At 33.0% G+C, this 18,439-nt stretch overlaps 2 protein-coding genes across 2 annotated transcripts; both read left to right on the top strand.

Annotated features, from left to right (window-relative positions):
* Positions 1 to 447: 447 nt before the first annotated feature.
* On the top strand, positions 448 to 1,260 carry LOC137407811 (testis-specific expressed protein 55-like). Its single transcript, XM_068094190.1, has 2 exons — positions 448 to 453; positions 541 to 1,260. Exons 1-2 carry the CDS (start codon positions 448 to 450, stop codon positions 1,258 to 1,260), a joined length of 726 nt encoding a protein of 241 aa, XP_067950291.1.
* A 1,140-nt stretch (positions 1,261 to 2,400) lies between these two features.
* On the top strand, positions 2,401 to 13,625 carry LOC137408254 (uncharacterized). The gene is made up of 14 exons (XM_068094695.1): positions 2,401 to 2,523; positions 2,982 to 3,123; positions 4,251 to 4,586; positions 5,548 to 5,738; positions 6,620 to 6,826; positions 7,452 to 7,581; positions 7,860 to 7,973; positions 8,370 to 8,519; positions 8,647 to 8,805; positions 9,581 to 9,745; positions 10,442 to 10,758; positions 12,269 to 12,420; positions 12,915 to 12,972; positions 13,329 to 13,625. Exons 1-14 carry the CDS (start codon positions 2,497 to 2,499, stop codon positions 13,416 to 13,418), a joined length of 2,238 nt encoding a protein of 745 aa, XP_067950796.1. The 5' UTR covers positions 2,401 to 2,496; the 3' UTR covers positions 13,419 to 13,625.
* The last annotated feature ends 4,814 nt before the right edge of the window (positions 13,626 to 18,439 follow it).

Below are 18,439 nucleotides of genomic sequence, written 5' to 3'. Positions count from 1 at the left end.
TACATCTACATGTAAATGTAATCAAGGTAATAGGCTGTTGAATTCCAAATTCCTTGGCATAGACTTGTTGTTAATATTTCCTGTATAATAATCCATTAGGTGGTTGCAGACAGTGATGGATTAGGCACATCCGCTCTGGTATTTTCTCACCAAAACATTAAGGTGGACGGCATCCTTATTAACAATGGTAAGACCTATGGTTTTATCCTCTGAAGTCACATCCTGCACTCAACTAACTGCTTGAAGCGCAGGCTTACAAAAAGATTTACTCATAATATCTACAAAAACAAAGTTTCACAACTTTTCTTTTCTGCTTTGAAAAGGTCAGCAACTTAAGGGGTTGCGGATTATCTACACTAGTACCTTGGCAGCCTCGTGCCCAATGAGAAACTACGTATAATGTGTTATAAGTAACTGCAAAAATTTTTTCATGGTCAATTGGTGCAAATGGATGTGTGTCTGACCGCCAAGCAAAATGTCAGAGTTTAAATCCTGTTTGACGCAATTCTTTTTTTAACGCTCAACCATGGCTTCGGACAGACGGACAGACGGACAGACGGACAGACGGACAGACAGAAAAACGGACAAACGGACAAACGGACAGACGGACAGACGGACAGACGGACAGACGGACAGACGGACAGACGGACAGACGGACAGACGGACAGACGGACAGACGGACAGACGGACAGACGGACAGACGGACAGACGGACAGACGGACAGACGTACAGACGTACAGACGTACAGACGGACAGACGGACAGACGGACAGACGGACAGACGGACAGACGGACAGACGGACAGACGGACAGACGGACAGACGGACAGACGGACAGACGGACAGTCGGACAAACGGACAGACGGACAGACGGACAAACGGACAGACGGACAGACGAACAGACGGACAAACGGACAAACGGACAGACGGACAGACGGACAGACGGACAGACGGACAGACGTACAGACGGACAGACGGACAGACGTACAGACGGACAGACGGACAGACGGACAGACGGACAGACGGACAGACGGACGGACAGATGGACGGACAGATTAACAGATAGGCGGACATACGGATGGACAGATGGATGGATGGACGGATGGACAGATGGACTGACATACAGACAGACGGACAGACGGACAGACGGACAGACGGACAGACGTACAGACGTACAGACGGACAGACGGACAGACGGACAGACGGACAGACGGACGGACGGACAGATGGAAGGACAGATGGATGGACAGATTAACAGATAGGCGGACATACGGATGGACAGATGGATGGATGGACGGATGGACAGATGGACCGACATACGGACAGACGGACGGACGGACAGATGGACGGCCAGACAGACAGACGGGCAGATGGACGGACGGACGAACACGGCTATTGTTATAGTAAAGGCTAATAAATTGCAACTTGTAGATTGTGTGTCTCCGCTAGTCCACGCAAACTCTATGCGTTTCCACAATTTTCAGCACATTTCCTCCAACCTTCATCAGCAAAAGGCGTTCCGTGCTTTTTGCCAAGTTGCTAAAATATTTGGTTTTAAAACATAGTTAATCATCAATGACATGATCTTTTTGTTACATTCTAAAACAAAAATGTGAAGACAGAAATCAGGAATTACTGGGTGAGCTGAGCAAAAGTGTTTTAAAAGTTGGAAATTTAATAATATTGCAAAAGAATCAGGATAATAAGTTGTAGTTTGTAGAAATAGAATTTTTACAAACTAAAACACGTGATGGTGGATGTAATATGTTCATTTCACGGAGTAGAAAACAATGTTTGTCATATGTGTGAAAGGATAAATACAAATATTCTGGTATAGTTTACACAGGATTTGAAACATGTAACACAAATGCAGAAACAAGCAAGTTTAGACTAAGGCAATATGTTCAAAGATTTTGTGATGTAATTGGTGAAGGTGTGGTAAGCTTGTTTTAACTAAAAATCAAATAAATGGAGACACCACATGTTCATCTCCAAGGATTATAAATCGAAAGGTTTATCGGTCACCTGCTGGTTTGATGACTGTTTTCATGTTAAGAATTTTTAATCTCGCAGCTCAATAGAGCAGAAAAGAATATTTGCAAAGATCAACATAGCGCAGGCACATCCCAACGGATTAAATTTTTTTGTTGCTATAGAGATAATTAGCAGGAAGCATCTTCCAGGCGTGCTTCTAGTCAATCTCGATTACTCATAGACTTTCAGAGAACATAAATTGTTGAATACATCCTCAAATGTAAAACTTACCTAAAGAAAGAGTTGAACCCGATTGGTCAAGTGAAATTGAGGTTGGCACATAAACACACTTTGCGTCTATGAATCACCAAATGTACAGAGCGAGAAGGTATATAAGCTGGAGTTTTCTCCTTGTCTACACCAAATCAGCAAGAGACAAACAGCGGTTTTACAATATTATCATAAGCAACTAGGTGACTGTTAGGTTGCTTTGGGTTTGTGATAGATTGAAAAACTGTTTGAAAATGAAGCTTCATCATATTATTTTTATGGTAAGTATTTACATTTATATTTAAATTAACTTTGAACAAATAAACATGAATTTTATTATTATCAACCAATGCTTATCAAAATTAGACTATGAGACAAAAATGAAATAAATAATATGCTGAAAACAAAATTTGGCTATTTAAAAAACTTTTTAATTATTTTAAATGATAGTTTTATTAAAATAAAAATGTGATTTTATTATACAAGCAAAAATGATATTCTATAACTCTATCAAATTGAAAAAAGCACAGCCCACTGAAGTATGAATGCCATGGGTTTGGTCTAATCTCAAAGTGCTAATGGTCGCATGCAATAGAACCATTAATCATGTTCTCTTTTATCTGATAGTTTTGTTGTAATTCTCTAATAAAATATAATCTGACACAACATAAGTTATAAGCGTCAGGTATTTGATGTTGTCATGACGCAGCGGAGGTAAACTCAACTTTATGTTGTATAGGGTATTACCACTGCACTTCTGATAGCCGGGACAAACGGACAAGGCACCAGACGTGGCCCTTACAAGCGTCTTCCACAGTTTGATGAACTACTCGCAGAAGCAGGGAACTTTGATTATCGCGGAAAAAATGCGAAAACTGGAAGTAAGTCAATACAAATATGGTTTAGTTTAATTCTGATAAACTTCTAATTACACAGTCTGAATACTGAAGCATGTTTTTATCAAAAGCTACAAAAACCTGCTAATCATCATTTTGGTAACGATGCTAGCTGTACTGCAGATTAAAGTTCAAGTCAGTGCTTGTGTGTACAAAGCTTAATTCTAGCAAAATATTGAACAGTTTTTGTTTCTCTTAGAGAACTTTTTTATACTTGTTTAAGTAACACAAAAATCTAATCAAAAGTCAAATTAAAGTTCATCTCAATTAGTGGAAACTTGGCAGATTGTAACCTATACTGAAACACACAGTGTGAAATTGTTTGTGTTAAACTTTCAAAGCATTCAATCTTTGATAACAAATACTTAGCATGACGCTTATTGATGAGTTTGAAAAGTGGAAGATCTGATAGTTTCTTAAGCAATATAATTTTGGGCACAATAATTCTTGAACTATGAACTATCAAAAATGCTGCGAACATTTTTTTATCGAAAGCATTTTATTTTCATCTCATATTTAAGAATTATTTATTTTTCTAATTCTTTGTTTTTGCCTCATTACAAAGCCACAATTTTTTCAAATTTTGGCTTTACTATATTGTCAGCAAATAAAAATAATTCAACATTCAATAGCAAATTAAAAACATTTTTTTAAAAGTATTTTATAAGCCTGAGAATTCTTGAAGTACGAATTGCCAAAAATGCTGCAAATATTTTTTTATTAAAAGCATTTTATTTTCATCTCATGTTTAAGAATTATTTATTTTTCTAATTTGTTGTTTTAGCTTCATTATAAAGTCACAATTTTTGCAAACTTCGGCTTTATTATATTATAAGCAAATGAAAAATACTTCAAGATTCAATAGCTAGTTAAAAACATCCTTTTTTAGGTATTTTATTATATGAAGTGATTCAGTTTTTACCCTATATTTTATATATAATATTTTGAAATATATACAAAAATAATTATTATAAAATTAATATTATAATAAATATTATAATTATTAATACTAATGTTAATTAATTATTATAATTTCTTAATATAATATATAAAATAAACTATTTTATATAAATATTTTATATGTTAGAATTTTAACCTTTTCACTTTTGAAGGAAGTCTCGATACTGACATCTACACGTCTGATGGTAAGAATGTCTTGTTTGAGCTCGACGAGTTAGAACCTGTACCCTGTGAGTTGGAAAGAGCCGACAACAACCGACGACCTGGTGCAACACTCGTGCAGGCCGACTCCGCAGTTGGAGCAGGAAGCTGTGTCACCCGCCGAGGACCTAGACGACGAGGTAGAGGTAATGAGCTGACCGGAACTGGTGGAAACTTTCGACGAAATTCTCGTCGCGGAAAACGAGCAGCGACGAGTGACACGTCGTTGAGGTGGCCATCGACCACTATAGCCTACAGGTTAAGCGCTCCTGCATCAGATCCTTTTGGTAAGTAATTGTGCAACAAAAGTAGTCAATGTGGCAAACAATTGTGTAGACAACTTCAAGCTAATGCAACTCCAAAGCAAACACAAATAAAAATATTTTTTATCCTTTTATTGTTATCATTTTTGCTTATTGAAGCACGTAATTTGTTGCTGAGCTGCTCTAAATTACCTATTGGTTTTTTTAAAGTAATGCGAGCTTGAAAATAATATCTGAGAAGTCAGTATTTTTGAAAAAAAAAAGTTTTGTGTTGGAACTGGAAAACAACTCTTAAGCGAATTACCAAAATAAAACTATTTACTAGAAGATAGAAACCAACAGGAAATATTGCATAGTCGAAGACAAAATCAACTAGCCAACACCAAATTTTCAATATCTCTTGCATTAAAAGTGTTTTCACTTAATTTTTAGCTCTGAGAACATTTTTGCATATAACCGGAAAATCTTAATGATACAACATTAAATGATCACATTAACATGTGTACTTATAATAGCCTGCTAAAAACATGAATTGAAATTTTAACAGGGCTAAAATTGTTACAGCTAATGCATTTGTCAAAAGTATAAAATGGCAAAATATTATTGTTTTTTTACAAATCCATTTTAAATAAATAAGTTGCTAAAAATTTTAAACCAGTTTAGGAGAAAAAAAAAATTAATTTGCAGAAAAAAACTCCACAACAATTCTGATCAACATTTTATGAAACGGTAGTCACTCTATATAATATTTGTAACAATGTTTATAACAAAAGGAAATATTTGAATAGAAGTAGTACTTAAAATAGGTAAAAAATGGGAATTATCAAAGCGATAGCACATTTGGTCATAAGTTAAATGTCTTTGTTGTCGATAATTATGTGTTTGTGAGGCAAACTATCGCCGAATTAATATTTCAAAAACAAGTGAGGAGTTGTTCTACTTTGGTGGGATGTTATTGTTTAGTCTTCCAATTCTCTCTTTACAGAGCAAACAGAACTTGATGCTATAAACGCTGCTGTGGCTGAGTACGCCAGGTACACATGCATAAACTTAGTGCCAAGGACCTCTGAAGAAAACTACATTGAAGTAATAAGAGATGGCGGATGTTACTCAAGTATCGGATGGATCTACTGGGACCAACCTAACAGACTCAGTCTTGCCCGTGGATGTGCCTCGGTGAATATTAATAACTTGCTAATCAAACACTTTGATGTTGTTTGTTAGAAAATATTAGTTTGCTGTGATTTCGTAAAACATTTAGCTCAGGCTTTGGTCATGTGACCAGAGCCTTCAAATGAGTGGTTTTTTGCCATACTAGGAAGATGATAAGAATTCGATAATTAGCTTTGCGTGAGGATGTCTGGGTTGAACTTGAAACAATGGTTTAAAAAATCTCAGATTTATTAATTGAAAAATTGTTTCTTTTGAGTTCAAACTTACAAGTGTAATTAGTTAGAAGTTGTTATCACAACTGAGAGACACAAATAACAAACCTGCCAAACTAGGGTAAACAAGAATCAACATGCTGTTTGATTACAAAAGTTGATGCAAATATTTACTTGATCCTCTTTATCAGCTGTGACGATTTGTATTTATCTCCCCATTGAAATGTTCCGTTTTTTATACAGTAATTACGCAAATTTACTTGTTATAAGCATTTTATATTTTAAGATATATGTCTTTGTTTATAGTTCATCTAATTTTAGTTGCAAAAGATCTACATTTTTTATTTTCATACAAGCTAATGAAATTTTGCATTTTTTTTATTAGTTTTAATGTCAAGTTTGGTAGTTTGTAATCTATGGGAGATTTTCAGTTGAGGAGTTCAGCTACATAAAACTCCACGATGTAAATTCAGAGTAAACTGATTCAGACGACCTTTTGTTAGTTGCATGAATTTAGTGGCATGGATTTTTGGGTAAGGGCCAAAGAGTTGGGGTAGATAATATTAGTGACAATCAGTAGAATATAACATAACAACTTTACAGAGTTTGACTCAATCCAATGCAGACCAATTATACTAATTTTAGTGAATTAATCCTTTTCCTCAATTTAAGGCAAAAAACATCCCAATTCATGAGTTTATGCATGCCCTTGGAATCTGGCATCAACAGAGCAGACCTGACCGTGATCAGCATGTAATGATTATTAATGAGAACATTCTGGGTGGCACCACTCACAACTTTTTTAAATTGGAACCAGATGAGGCAGTCACCGCTGGAACCGAGTACAGCTACAGGAGTGTGATGCACTATGGACGGAATGTGAGTTTTACAAATGATAATATGGGAAGCATACCGTAAACTGGTGTTGAAAACACAATAAATATGATAGATAATAATAAAAATAATATAAAATTATGTAATAATGAGTACGGTTTCATTTTTTGTGTAATAAGCTTGGTTAGCAAGTATGGAATTAGTGACTAAACACATCATAAGCAAATGTTAACAAAATATAACATTTGTTGAGTGATTTTTATAAAATAATTATAATTGGTAATTAGGTGGTAAGTACTTAACAGTAGAGCATACTATAAAACAAATTTAAAAACAAAATAATGAAATATTAAATAAATATTATAATAAAAATTTTGGACTGTTTTGTGATAATTATTATTAATTGATGATAACAAAAATATTCAAATATAGTATAAATAATAGAATAATATAATTGATATATATAATAAGATAATATAATAATTGATATTGTTATTTCTGTCAGAAATTTATCTAGCTTTAGTAATTTTAGCAAAAAATGACGAGAACTGCAATCTGTTTTGGCTAAATTCAAAAAATATTAACTAACTAAATTATTAAACAATAAAAAATCACTAAATGAACACGATTAATGTTAAAGTATTTGTTTATGAACTTTTAAATATTTTAGGCGTTTTCAGTGAGCAGGGAGTTGGATACAGTAGTAACTAAAGATCCGGCCTACCAGGACATCATTGGTCGAGCAACGACATTTTCCTTCGAGGACCTTCAATTAATCAACCACATCTACAAGTGTGACCGTAAGAGTTTTCTTATCTTGTAATAAAGAAAGGATGACTTCCTTTTGTTTTTACATCTTATGCAAAATATATCATTATTTAATTTTTGTATTTTAATAAAATTAAAAACAGTTGAAAACATGATGGATGCAAAATAGTAGCTTTAAATTTTTTATAATTGGTCAAAAATTTTAAAAAGGAAAAATACCCTCAAAAAATGAGGTGCAGTAAAAATTGCTGTGCTAGCAGACATCTACCAGTTTGCTACCATCAATAATAAGTGAGAATGTCTGTTGCAGAGGGATGCAGCAACACTTGTCCACTAAAGTCTTATAGAGACAGGAACTGTAACTGCTACTGTCCAAATGGAAGCAACTATGATGAACCTGCTGTTCTATGCTCTGAAGTGAATGGTATGTGTTGATACACAAACTACATTAATTTAGAAGTTTAACAAATAGTGATTCAAAAGCAGCAAAACTATCTGAAAAAAGGTCAACAATGTCATCACCAAAAATGGGTTTTCACTTGCTACACTGTTATTGCCTTTTGACTTTTTGAAATGGTACGAACCAAACAATCTTTTTAAAAACTAAACTGAACAAAACATAATCGGTGTTTTCAAACTCATGTTTAAAAATTTTAAAAACAAAGCTGATAATAAATGCAGATTAATGTTGATCACTTCTATATTTATTGACCTCCACCTTTACCTAAATTACAGCATCAGAAATATCTTTTACTCTGTTCAGCTATTCTGTTATAATGCAAGATATCTTCTGCTTTATTATATAACCCTTTGATTACAGAGTGCAACATGATTGGTGTATCCTGCAACTGTGGCAGCAGAAGTAATGCATGCAGTGGACTGGCTAACACTGCCTGCAGTACAAACTCAGGTGCTTGTGAATGTGATGCTGCTTCTGGACTCATCGATGGCCAGTGCATCAGAGTAGAAGGTGAGTATTACATGTTATAACAATTTCCTTCAATCCTTATGCTAATGATGATGGGAGTTGTCTAACCTTACACTGTCAATATGCTTAAACCCGGACTAGTTTCATGTAATACACAATATTTTTACAGATGCTGAGTGTACTGAGGTTGGACAGAACTGCCTTTGTTCCAGAAAGTCGACAAATGCTTGTAGTCAGCTCTCCAACACTCAGTGTAACTCCGGAACCAATGCTTGTGAATGCAGATCTGGTCATATGCTGAACCCTGAAGGAGTTTGTGAAAATATAAGTGAGTGAACTTGGGCTATTAGTATCTGAATGACTGCCATCAGCAGTTTTTAAATAGAAAATAAACTTCTATAGAAGTAGGTAGCATTTTATACCAAGTGGAAGGAATATTTTATTAACCAAAGAGTGTCATCAAGGATATGGTAGGGTGATGTAAGGTAACACATGTTTAACTTCAACCAAATGATACAACGGTATACTTCATAGAGCATGGAGTTCTCAAATAGTGGGATAGTGGTTCAAATCCTAACTAGGGTACTGTCTTTTTTTAGAAAAGGTCATCTAACAAGCTTTTAACCATCTAAAAAATCCATAAACAGCTAACAGCTTTTTCGGCAATGTTGTTAAACCACTGAACAAGTTGAGTACACTTCTCAAAATTTAACCTTCTCTGGTTTTCCTTTTATTAAAGTTTGAATAGCTTAAAGGATCGGGTGTCAGAATCGTGCAGATGGGTAGGCCGTAAACTCACAGCTGCAAGGCTGGCAGTAAAAACTCTACTCATGACCATTCCTGATGGTGGAGATTGCCACTTTGTGCATACTTCCAGTTAATTGTATAAGCTTAGAAGCATGTCACTTTTAGTGTTAATTTATTTAGTGTTAATTAAAAATAAACTTTATAGGGCTTCAAAAACAAACTTAAAAAAACTTCAAATAAAACTAAGTGTAGACAAATAATTAAATTTTGTCAAATTGCAGTTCTTGACATTTGTTAAATGGACTAATGGCAAATATAATATTACACTTAAAGATGGAACAAATTGATTACTTTAGATATTCCATGCAACCGGATTGGTGAGGCCTGTTTCTGCTCTCAAAAGTCTAATGCTTGTGGTAGCCTGGCCAACAGCTACTGTGACCTGTTGACTGACAGGTGTGAATGTGATGAAGATTTCTACGTGTCTCCTCGGGCTCCAGGAGTCTGCACGAGGGCTCCAGGTAGGTGTTTGTCTTCTCATGTACAAACTTTAAAACAATTTTATTTAGGCAAAAATCAGGTGGGAAACTTGCCGATAAAGTTATCCGTGTGGAGTGCCTTTCTAAAAGCGTTTTTAGAACTCGGAACTGGTTCTATTTATAAATGTGGAAACAACTTAGTTACTCTAGTCATTAGGAAAAAAAAGAATTTAACCCACAAGGCATTAGTAATGAACATTTGCTTTAAATGATCTTGAGAAGTACGTACTCGATTTCTTGATGGATTTCTAGATTATCTAAATGTGATATATTCTAAATCTGCTCTATCATTGCATAGTCTGTGATAACTTTGTACCAAGTGCTTATTTAGTTAGAAATCTAAAATATTTCAGTAAGAACTGTATTGCTTACCACAGTGCATTACCACAGTTACTGCACAGCCATTACATTAAAAGTCAAATTTGATTTTTCCTATTTGAAAGGTCAAAGATGTGAGTTTGGGATGATCTAGGAACCAGATAAAGCAGCTTACATGTATTTTTAAGTTCATATAATTTAAAATCATTATAATGCAAACGTTTTTAAATGATTCAGGTTGTAGGAGCATCTAATGTATTTTTAAAAAAGCTCTGCATACATATCTAACAGGAAGCAATTCCAACTGCTAGCAAATAAAATAAAACATGCAATCTACACATGACTTTGTAATTTTTGCAGCTTGTACTGCTGTCGGAAGCCCCTGCATGTGTTCTGTCCAAGGCACTGATGCTTGTACCTCCCTTCCTGGTACCCAATGTGACACCGCCATAGAATCTTGTGTCTGCATGCCTTCCTACGAGCTGACACCAGAGGGCACTTGTGAACCATCATTGGTCAGTTATATCAGCGACGGTTCTTCTGTAGCCCCATTTTTGAGGTCGAGTCTTACAACTCCCAACAACCAGTTCACGCCAGATGCTGGTGATGAACCAGCAAATGAGTTGGATCGTTTTGGTGTGGAGCTAAACGGATATCGTCTACGATCTGTTGGAAGGGTGAGTTAAAGGAGTAAAACTGTGTGGAATATTTTCTAAGCTTTGACACTTCATAGATAATAATAAATATAATTTATTATTATTATAATAAATTATAATTATTAATAAATTATAACTAAAATTATAATTGATTATATTAATAATAAATTATAACTAAAATTATAATTGATTATATTAATAATAAATTATTATTATTATAATTTATTATATTAATGATAAATTAAAATAATAATTTATTATAATCTATTGTTGCAATCATAAAATATTATAACACATGTAATTTATTATTATATATGTTATTATTGAAATAATATTATATATTTATAATTATAACTTCTATTATTTTAAATTCTATTATAATGATGACTTATTGTTATAAAAATAAATTATAATAATAATATTTTTAGTAATAATCATAAATAATAGGCTAATTATTTATGATTACAATAAATAATAATAACAATTATTATAATAATAGTTATTTATTTATTTCAGAGATAATTTGGGAAAATGTTGCCCTACCTGACCTAGCCCTACCCAAATAATTTTGGCTTTGCAGACTTGCTTAGTTTTCCTATGCTTTCAATTTACATAAAACTAAAAAATTTAGTCCCTTTGTGCAGTGCATGTTTTCAAAATATTCCAAAGTTTCAAATTGGTTTGAGTATTATTTCTTGAGATATTGCTAAAATACTGAGGGTATTTGTAACCCCCAGAGAAATGGCTGCTGACAAGACATAAGTTTCTAATAACATGTAGATCGAAATTTTTAGTAATATGGGAACCAAACTAGACAAAACTTGAGAGTTTTTTTCTGCAACCAGAGCAACACTAAAACTATTTGTTTTCTATTAATAAAATATGCACTTTCTATCCAACTCTGTGTACATCAACCATTTTAGCTCTTCAATTACCTCTAAAATATTAATCTTTTCAAAAGGTGTAAGAAAAACTATTTACTATATTTAATTCCAGGTTATTTGAGTTTTACAATCTTGTAGCTTTAACATAGTATTTAATTTAAAAAGAACTGTGCTATTCTAAGTGCTTTCATAGTAAACTGAAAGTTGTTAGTAGGGTCAGGGATTGAGGGACTTGCTTGTTTATACAAGGTTAGGCTTCAGAGTGTTAACAGAATTCCAAATCGTTGAAGAAACCTTACTGACAAACCTTAGCATTTAAAATTATTTTTGCTCTAAATTGTTTCTTACAAAAGGATTGAACAGTTCAACAATTTGCGGGTACTGTTTCTGACAATGGTGTGGGGTAGGGCTAGCTTTCAGGGCTGCCAAAGGTAAGCCAATAGTTTGAGTCTCGCTTCAGGGATATCGGGGAGTGATCTTGTTTTACATTGCTATTGAGCCTAAATTTATGTTATCATAATATAGTGGCCAGATTAAAAAACTGCTATATCCTATAGCAGTAACAACATATCAAATTATTAACCTTTACACATTATATGCAGCCAAATCTGTATAGTTAAATTATAAACTGAACATGCATCTTCTAGGGAGCCAACCGCTATGGAGTGATAGAAACACCTGTCTTGCCTGCCGGCACCTGGTGTGTCCAATACTCTTACAAAATGCAGTATGGAGCTATTTGGGTACAAACATCCACTGATGGCATAAACTGGAGATGGAGAGGTGTTGGTGCAAACTGGTAGGTGAACTTAGACAACTACAACATTCTTCAGCTAACAAAATAGCTAACTTGTCGAGCTGCTTGTTTTGTTTAGAGTCTTAAATGGTTGAAATTCCAATCAACAGGGGTGTTCAACTTGGATTATTCTGAAAAACGTCTTTTTCTACAACTTTTCACCAGTTGTGAGGCAGATAAAATTATATTTAATACCTAATATTTATTCTTAGTAAAATTTCAAAGTTGTCACAATCGAAACTATAGTGTCTGAACGTTTCAACATACACATCAACTTGAAGTTTAAAAAGTTTTTAACTTCAGACTTTTAATTTAAATCTTTTAGTTAAAAAAAGTTTAAACTCGAAAGTTTAAATCAGAATAAACTTAGCATTATTGCAATCTGACTATGAAAGAAATGAAAAATTGGAAAAATAATTTCGGTTAGTATATCTCTTGACTAGCTTCAATCTCAGCTCTGTTAGATATTAACTGACTCTTCTATCTATACACTACAGGGTGATGAGAAGATGGTTCCGAAAGGAGTTGGTGTATTTCACCAGTGACCAGTTGTTTGTAAGTATTGTAACTTTCCAAAGGTCTCACCAGTTTTTAAGCTTCTATGAGTTACCTTGCAAAACTTGGCAAAGCATTCAGACTTGCACTAGCTGAGAAAATTATTATTACAAAAACAGCTAAACAATGATAAACTTATCCTTTTACACACTGCTATATAAAAATTATTTTATTAGATATAACTATAGTAAATGCAATTCTATTTCAAGTATTTCTGGAGACTTCGTTTTTTTGCAAATTACAAGCCTGTAAAACAGTTACACTTAAATCAGTTTGTTTAAATTAGTTGGTGTCCTGATCTGACCCAATTGTTGACATTTGATCGCAGACTTCAGTAATACTGCAATGTTTAACAGGTACGATTCCAAGCAGAGATGCATCCAAGTGCTAGCGCCAACGAGCAGTGGGAGGTTCTGTTGGATCCAGTTGTGGTCAAGCGGTGTTAAATATGAACAAGAGAACTTTCATACATCTTTAACCTTGTTATTTTCTTTTTTCTTGACCACACAAACATTCTTCTAGAAATATTAGAAAAGTTTTGTAATATCTATAAGACAGATTGTAGATAATTTAACTAAATTTTAGAAGGAATAATATAGCAGATTATATTTACATTGTATAAATTTTTTAATAAAAATAAACAATGCAACTTAATGTAATGCAAGTGGCTTTATTATATGGAGTTTCATCAATTGTTTGGAGGTTACAGCACTGGAAGCCAGTGGCATACATAGGTGAAGTGTAAGTGGCGAGTGAAATGAGACAACTTCAACATTCAGCAACTAATCAAATATTTGAACTACTGAGTTGCTTGCTTTGTTTAGTTTTCTACAGCATTAATATTCCAGTTAACCAAAAAATGTCAATTAAGAATTATTCTGAAAACTTAGCTTTTACCAACCTTTAACCAGTTATGGAGCGGATAAAATTACATTTAATACCATAATACTATTAAAATTTTAAAAATTTCAAAAATCAAACTATACTTTGAATGTTGAAGCTTTCATTAATTTGAAGTTCATACAAGTTTAAAAATTCAAAATGTAGCTATGACATAGTACATCAAATACAAGCCAGTAGCTTACATTGATTTACTACGTCATCACTTAACAAAACATTAAGAATAGTCGGTACTTACTGTAAATCATTGCGATGAAATATTCAGGTCAAAAGGTTTCCTAATTGTAATTCCCAGTTCTATTGTTTCTCTTTTTGCAAACTCTGAGACAAACTGTCAACAAAGTTGCCACTAGTTCAAAGACCTCAAAGAATGACATCACTGACTGACATTCCTATCCATAATCCGAGATGGCCACCAATTGCACCGATGAGGTCTTGAAACTGAAAACCATTGAATTCAAACATCTATAAACTTAAGCTAACAAAAATCATTGTTCACATTAGTGAGACCCCACAGTGTAAAAGAAGTTATGAAAAGAAAAATGGCACAGGGTAAAATTCAGTTCCCATGGTGTTCACCGCTGACTTGAACAAGAAATTGGTCAACCACTTGGTGCACTTTGACCTCTAGTATGTCATTAAAACACCTTTATTTATTATAACAGCAAGTTTAAAAAAACATAAACAACAGCTATAAATAGATATTTACAAAGCTTGTGAGGTAGACCATATTGTAAAGGTTTTGTGCGACCTTTACTTTCCTCCACTAGTACAAGACTCGGTGCATGAGTTTATACATACATATTCTGCTTAGTTCATAAGTTGTACAAGAATGCTCAAGTAACAGGCAATGAACAGGCCCAGAACAGTTCTGCTCTCTAGCGCAAATGTTCAGGCTTAGCTCTACTTGGCTTGGCTTGGCTCTGACTGGCTTAACTCTCACCTCGTTATTCTGCCTGACTGAGCACAGCCCGACTCGGCTTAGCTCAGCCCTAAGCTCAGATCTCAGTGGATCACATTCCACAACAATATTTTATGATTAAAATGAATTCAAAAAATTTCTTTTGCTGTGAATTTGCTACAAAAGGCGCATATAAAACAACATTCTTGGATTTTGAGAGTGTCAAATGTCACCAATACCCATGTTGGTAGGATGAAATTTTGTTGAACCTGGTTGATTTTTTAAAGCTTTTTATAATAATTGCCAAAAGATCAAGTCGAAGCGAGCAAATAATAAATGAGAAAAATAGAATGGTTGTAAACATACAGTACATGCGAGCATCATAGGCCTCTCAGTGTAGCTGTAATAATTGAGGTTGTCGTAATATATTTGTATCTTTACCAGCTGCTCATGAACACCGTATCTACAAAGAAATCACAAGGTTAATTTATTTTATTGATATGTAGTTATAAACCGATGACACTTCTACACAGGTTGAATAGAGAACCAACCATGTAAGTGATGAGAACTTGTCCATTATAAGATGAAATGCTTACAATCTAGCCTGTTTGACCGTTTCTCAAAATTAATGACTTGTGTTCATAATTACGCGCTATATCTAATGTTATTTTTTTATAAACAGACAACAAGCCTATTCTCTGTTTATTTTCTTTGCAATTGTCCAGTTTTTTGGCGTATACCTGTAAAACATCTCTATTGAATGAGATTTATTCCAATCATGTTCTATTTTAATGTTTTAGATTAATATTAATTATTTGGAAATAGTTTAATTTTACGAAATTATGAAAACAAAATTTATGAGCTCATTTTATCCACTAAAAATTCCCCTGTCATACAGCCTACGACCAAAGTGATATTGGAAAAAAGAAAGGGTACTGATGGTTGAGAAATGCAATATTAGCAGTCAAATGGCACTGCAGTGTAATAGGATAACTGCAATGGTAGCTGCAATGGTTGCTGTAATGTACTCGGTGTTATTATGTACAACAAACAGCAATAATGAAAGGAAAATATTATTTGTTTATATTTCTCCCCCGCAATAGGAGAAATGCAATATTAGAAGTAAAATGCACTGATATTATTAGAATAACCAATATTATTAATATAGTAATACAGTAATAATAGCAAACCAATGCACAATTTTGTTTACATTTCAAAATGTCATAGCTAATAATATCAAGAAGTTGTGATATTTTTATAGATTTTTAGAAAATCTATTTAACACAACTATTTAGAAAAAATAATAACAGTAACATATTGCCCAACATCAGTCACTATATACTTCGATCCTGTAAATTCGAATGCTTATTCTTATAATTAAATCTTATAAAATCGAATAATTGTTCTTATAATTAAATCTTATAAAATCGAACAGTTATTCTTATAATTAAATATTGTAATAATCTCATAAGAATCGTTAGAAAAAATATCTTTGTCATTTCCTTTACTTTCACTGCTTTGGACATCAGTTGGAATACCAAAGTACTCATAAGTGTCCAAAATGTCAGTTACTTTAAAATTGGCAAAAAAGAAACGATTACTTTTCAGTACTTTTACGTTAATTACAATAAACCTTCGGCAATTGGACAACGCTATAGAATGGTGAAATGTGCACTTTTTTTCTGAAATGCGCACAACGTCATGGTTCTATTCTCTGTCGCTCGGGGTTTCGTTTCCCGATTGTAATTTTAATAAAAATAAGGCTTGTCAAGTTTTAATAGCGATTTTAGGCCAAATTAACCTATCTATTTATGTATGATCCGATCAGATGAGTAAGGTTTAGGAAATTTTCTATAAATAATAAAGACTTGGTAACATATTTAAATAGGTTTATATGTGTTTTGTATCGTTATTATACTTAAACGACTCCATTGAAAAATGGTTAAATATGTTGATGAGATTTCGGTACAAGGGTTTGCGACGGCCGTTGGTGAATAATTTTCGTGAGTTGTGTGCACATATGCATTTATCATAAATCTCCCAAACAATCGCTTTGCTCATGTTTGGTCGTTGGACAATAATAAAGCAGATAGTAACAATAAGTATTAATAATATCAGGCACTGATAATACTTGCTTAAGTATAGCAATATTAAATATTGATAATTCAACAATATTAAGGATGAAAAGATAAATAATAATAATGATAAATACTATGACTACTGATATGACTATGATAATATATAGCAATATAATGATGAGAGTACACATAATTGCCTGAACAACAATAATGTGGCCCTTATTGTATATATTTATTGCTTGATATACAATATATATAAAGCATACATACTGTATATATGCTTTATATACAATATAATGTTATAATTTATATGTATATTTTTCAAAGCCTGTAGATCTGTCACTCCGACTATAGCTATTAAAATCTTGGAAACAACATTCTGCAGTCTAAAGGAGTTGAACTCACGATGAATGCAGTCACACGTTTCTTATCCAGGCGCTCTACCACTGAGCTACAACGACATATCCATCGCAGATGTTTTATATACCGCATACCTAACCCATGCGCGTGCTAATTATTTTAGCATTGCGCCCACGCGTTACGGTGTATATATTGTTTATTGATATATATAATTTCAGAAATATTTTGGCGCATAAGTATATGCAATGCAGCTTCTTTGTTTTTGTTCATTAAAACTAATAGTTTATCGCGAACTTCGAATTTGGCGATTTTTATACTGATTATATACGTTACCAAAAGATATACGTTGCATCAACATTTTGTAGTTTACATACATGCTATTTATTTTATATCTACATTTAGTTTGCTACTAATTTATTCTAGCTGCTAAGAAAACTTTTTGCAGCTACATTATGTTTCTTGGATTATGATTTGGTACCTTGCGCACCACAAAGATTAAATACGAACAAAATTTGTATTCGTTTAAATATAATCTTTTATGTTATTTTTTTAGTTTAAATTAAAAAATCTTTGTTTTCTATGAATATTTTTCAATTTGTTATTTAACATTTATTTTAATAGCGATATAGTATATTAACAAGCGCAATTTCCTTTCCTCAACAGACGAATATTGTGTTTTTTACACACGTGTTTAACAAAAGTTTCTATCAGTGCTTGCTTTGTGTATTAGCTTACACATATTTCCTTTTAAACCTAACAAATTAGTAATTTGTAATACATTTCACATTTTACAACAAACATTTATAAAATTACTGTAAGATTATCTGTAAAATTTACTGTAAGATTTATCGTGTCAGATTACAAGTTTCAGTTATTCCTCACTCTCTTATAATTACATACAATTACATACTTTGAGAAATATTTATGTACATATCGGTATTTGCTTCAAATTTTCTTTGGTAGTTTTAGCTAGTAAATTAGATTTATAATTATAATTTATGTTCACTTCTAACTGGTAGAAAGCAAAGAAAATTAATTGATCAATGCTCATCTTCAACTCCCAGAAACAAAGCTTTGAATTGTTGACTTGGCATACTTATTTTTTTGTTAAACATTTATTCATTTTGAAAATTACACTCGCAATCTAACTAACTCCCATATTGAAAGCTTTTAGTAGATACTTGTTAGAATGGCATATCTATGAATGACATATATTTATTACATTTGT

Source organism: Watersipora subatra, chromosome 11, assembly GCF_963576615.1.
Source record: "Watersipora subatra chromosome 11, tzWatSuba1.1, whole genome shotgun sequence".
Lineage (NCBI taxonomy): Eukaryota > Metazoa > Bryozoa > Gymnolaemata > Cheilostomatida > Watersiporidae > Watersipora > Watersipora subatra.
Note: the sequence above shows the minus strand (reverse complement) of the source record. Positions and strands in the feature narration are given on the sequence as shown.

Coding starts and splice junctions, on each gene's coding strand:
- LOC137408254 (XM_068094695.1), top strand. CDS start 2,497: ATGAAGCTTCATCATATTATTTTTATG. Junction 8,806..9,580: donor AGGAGTTTGTGAAAATATAA/GTGAGTGAACTT, acceptor TGATTACTTTAG/ATATTCCATGCAACCGGATT. Junction 10,759..12,268: donor GTCTACGATCTGTTGGAAGG/GTGAGTTAAAGG, acceptor TGCATCTTCTAG/GGAGCCAACCGCTATGGAGT.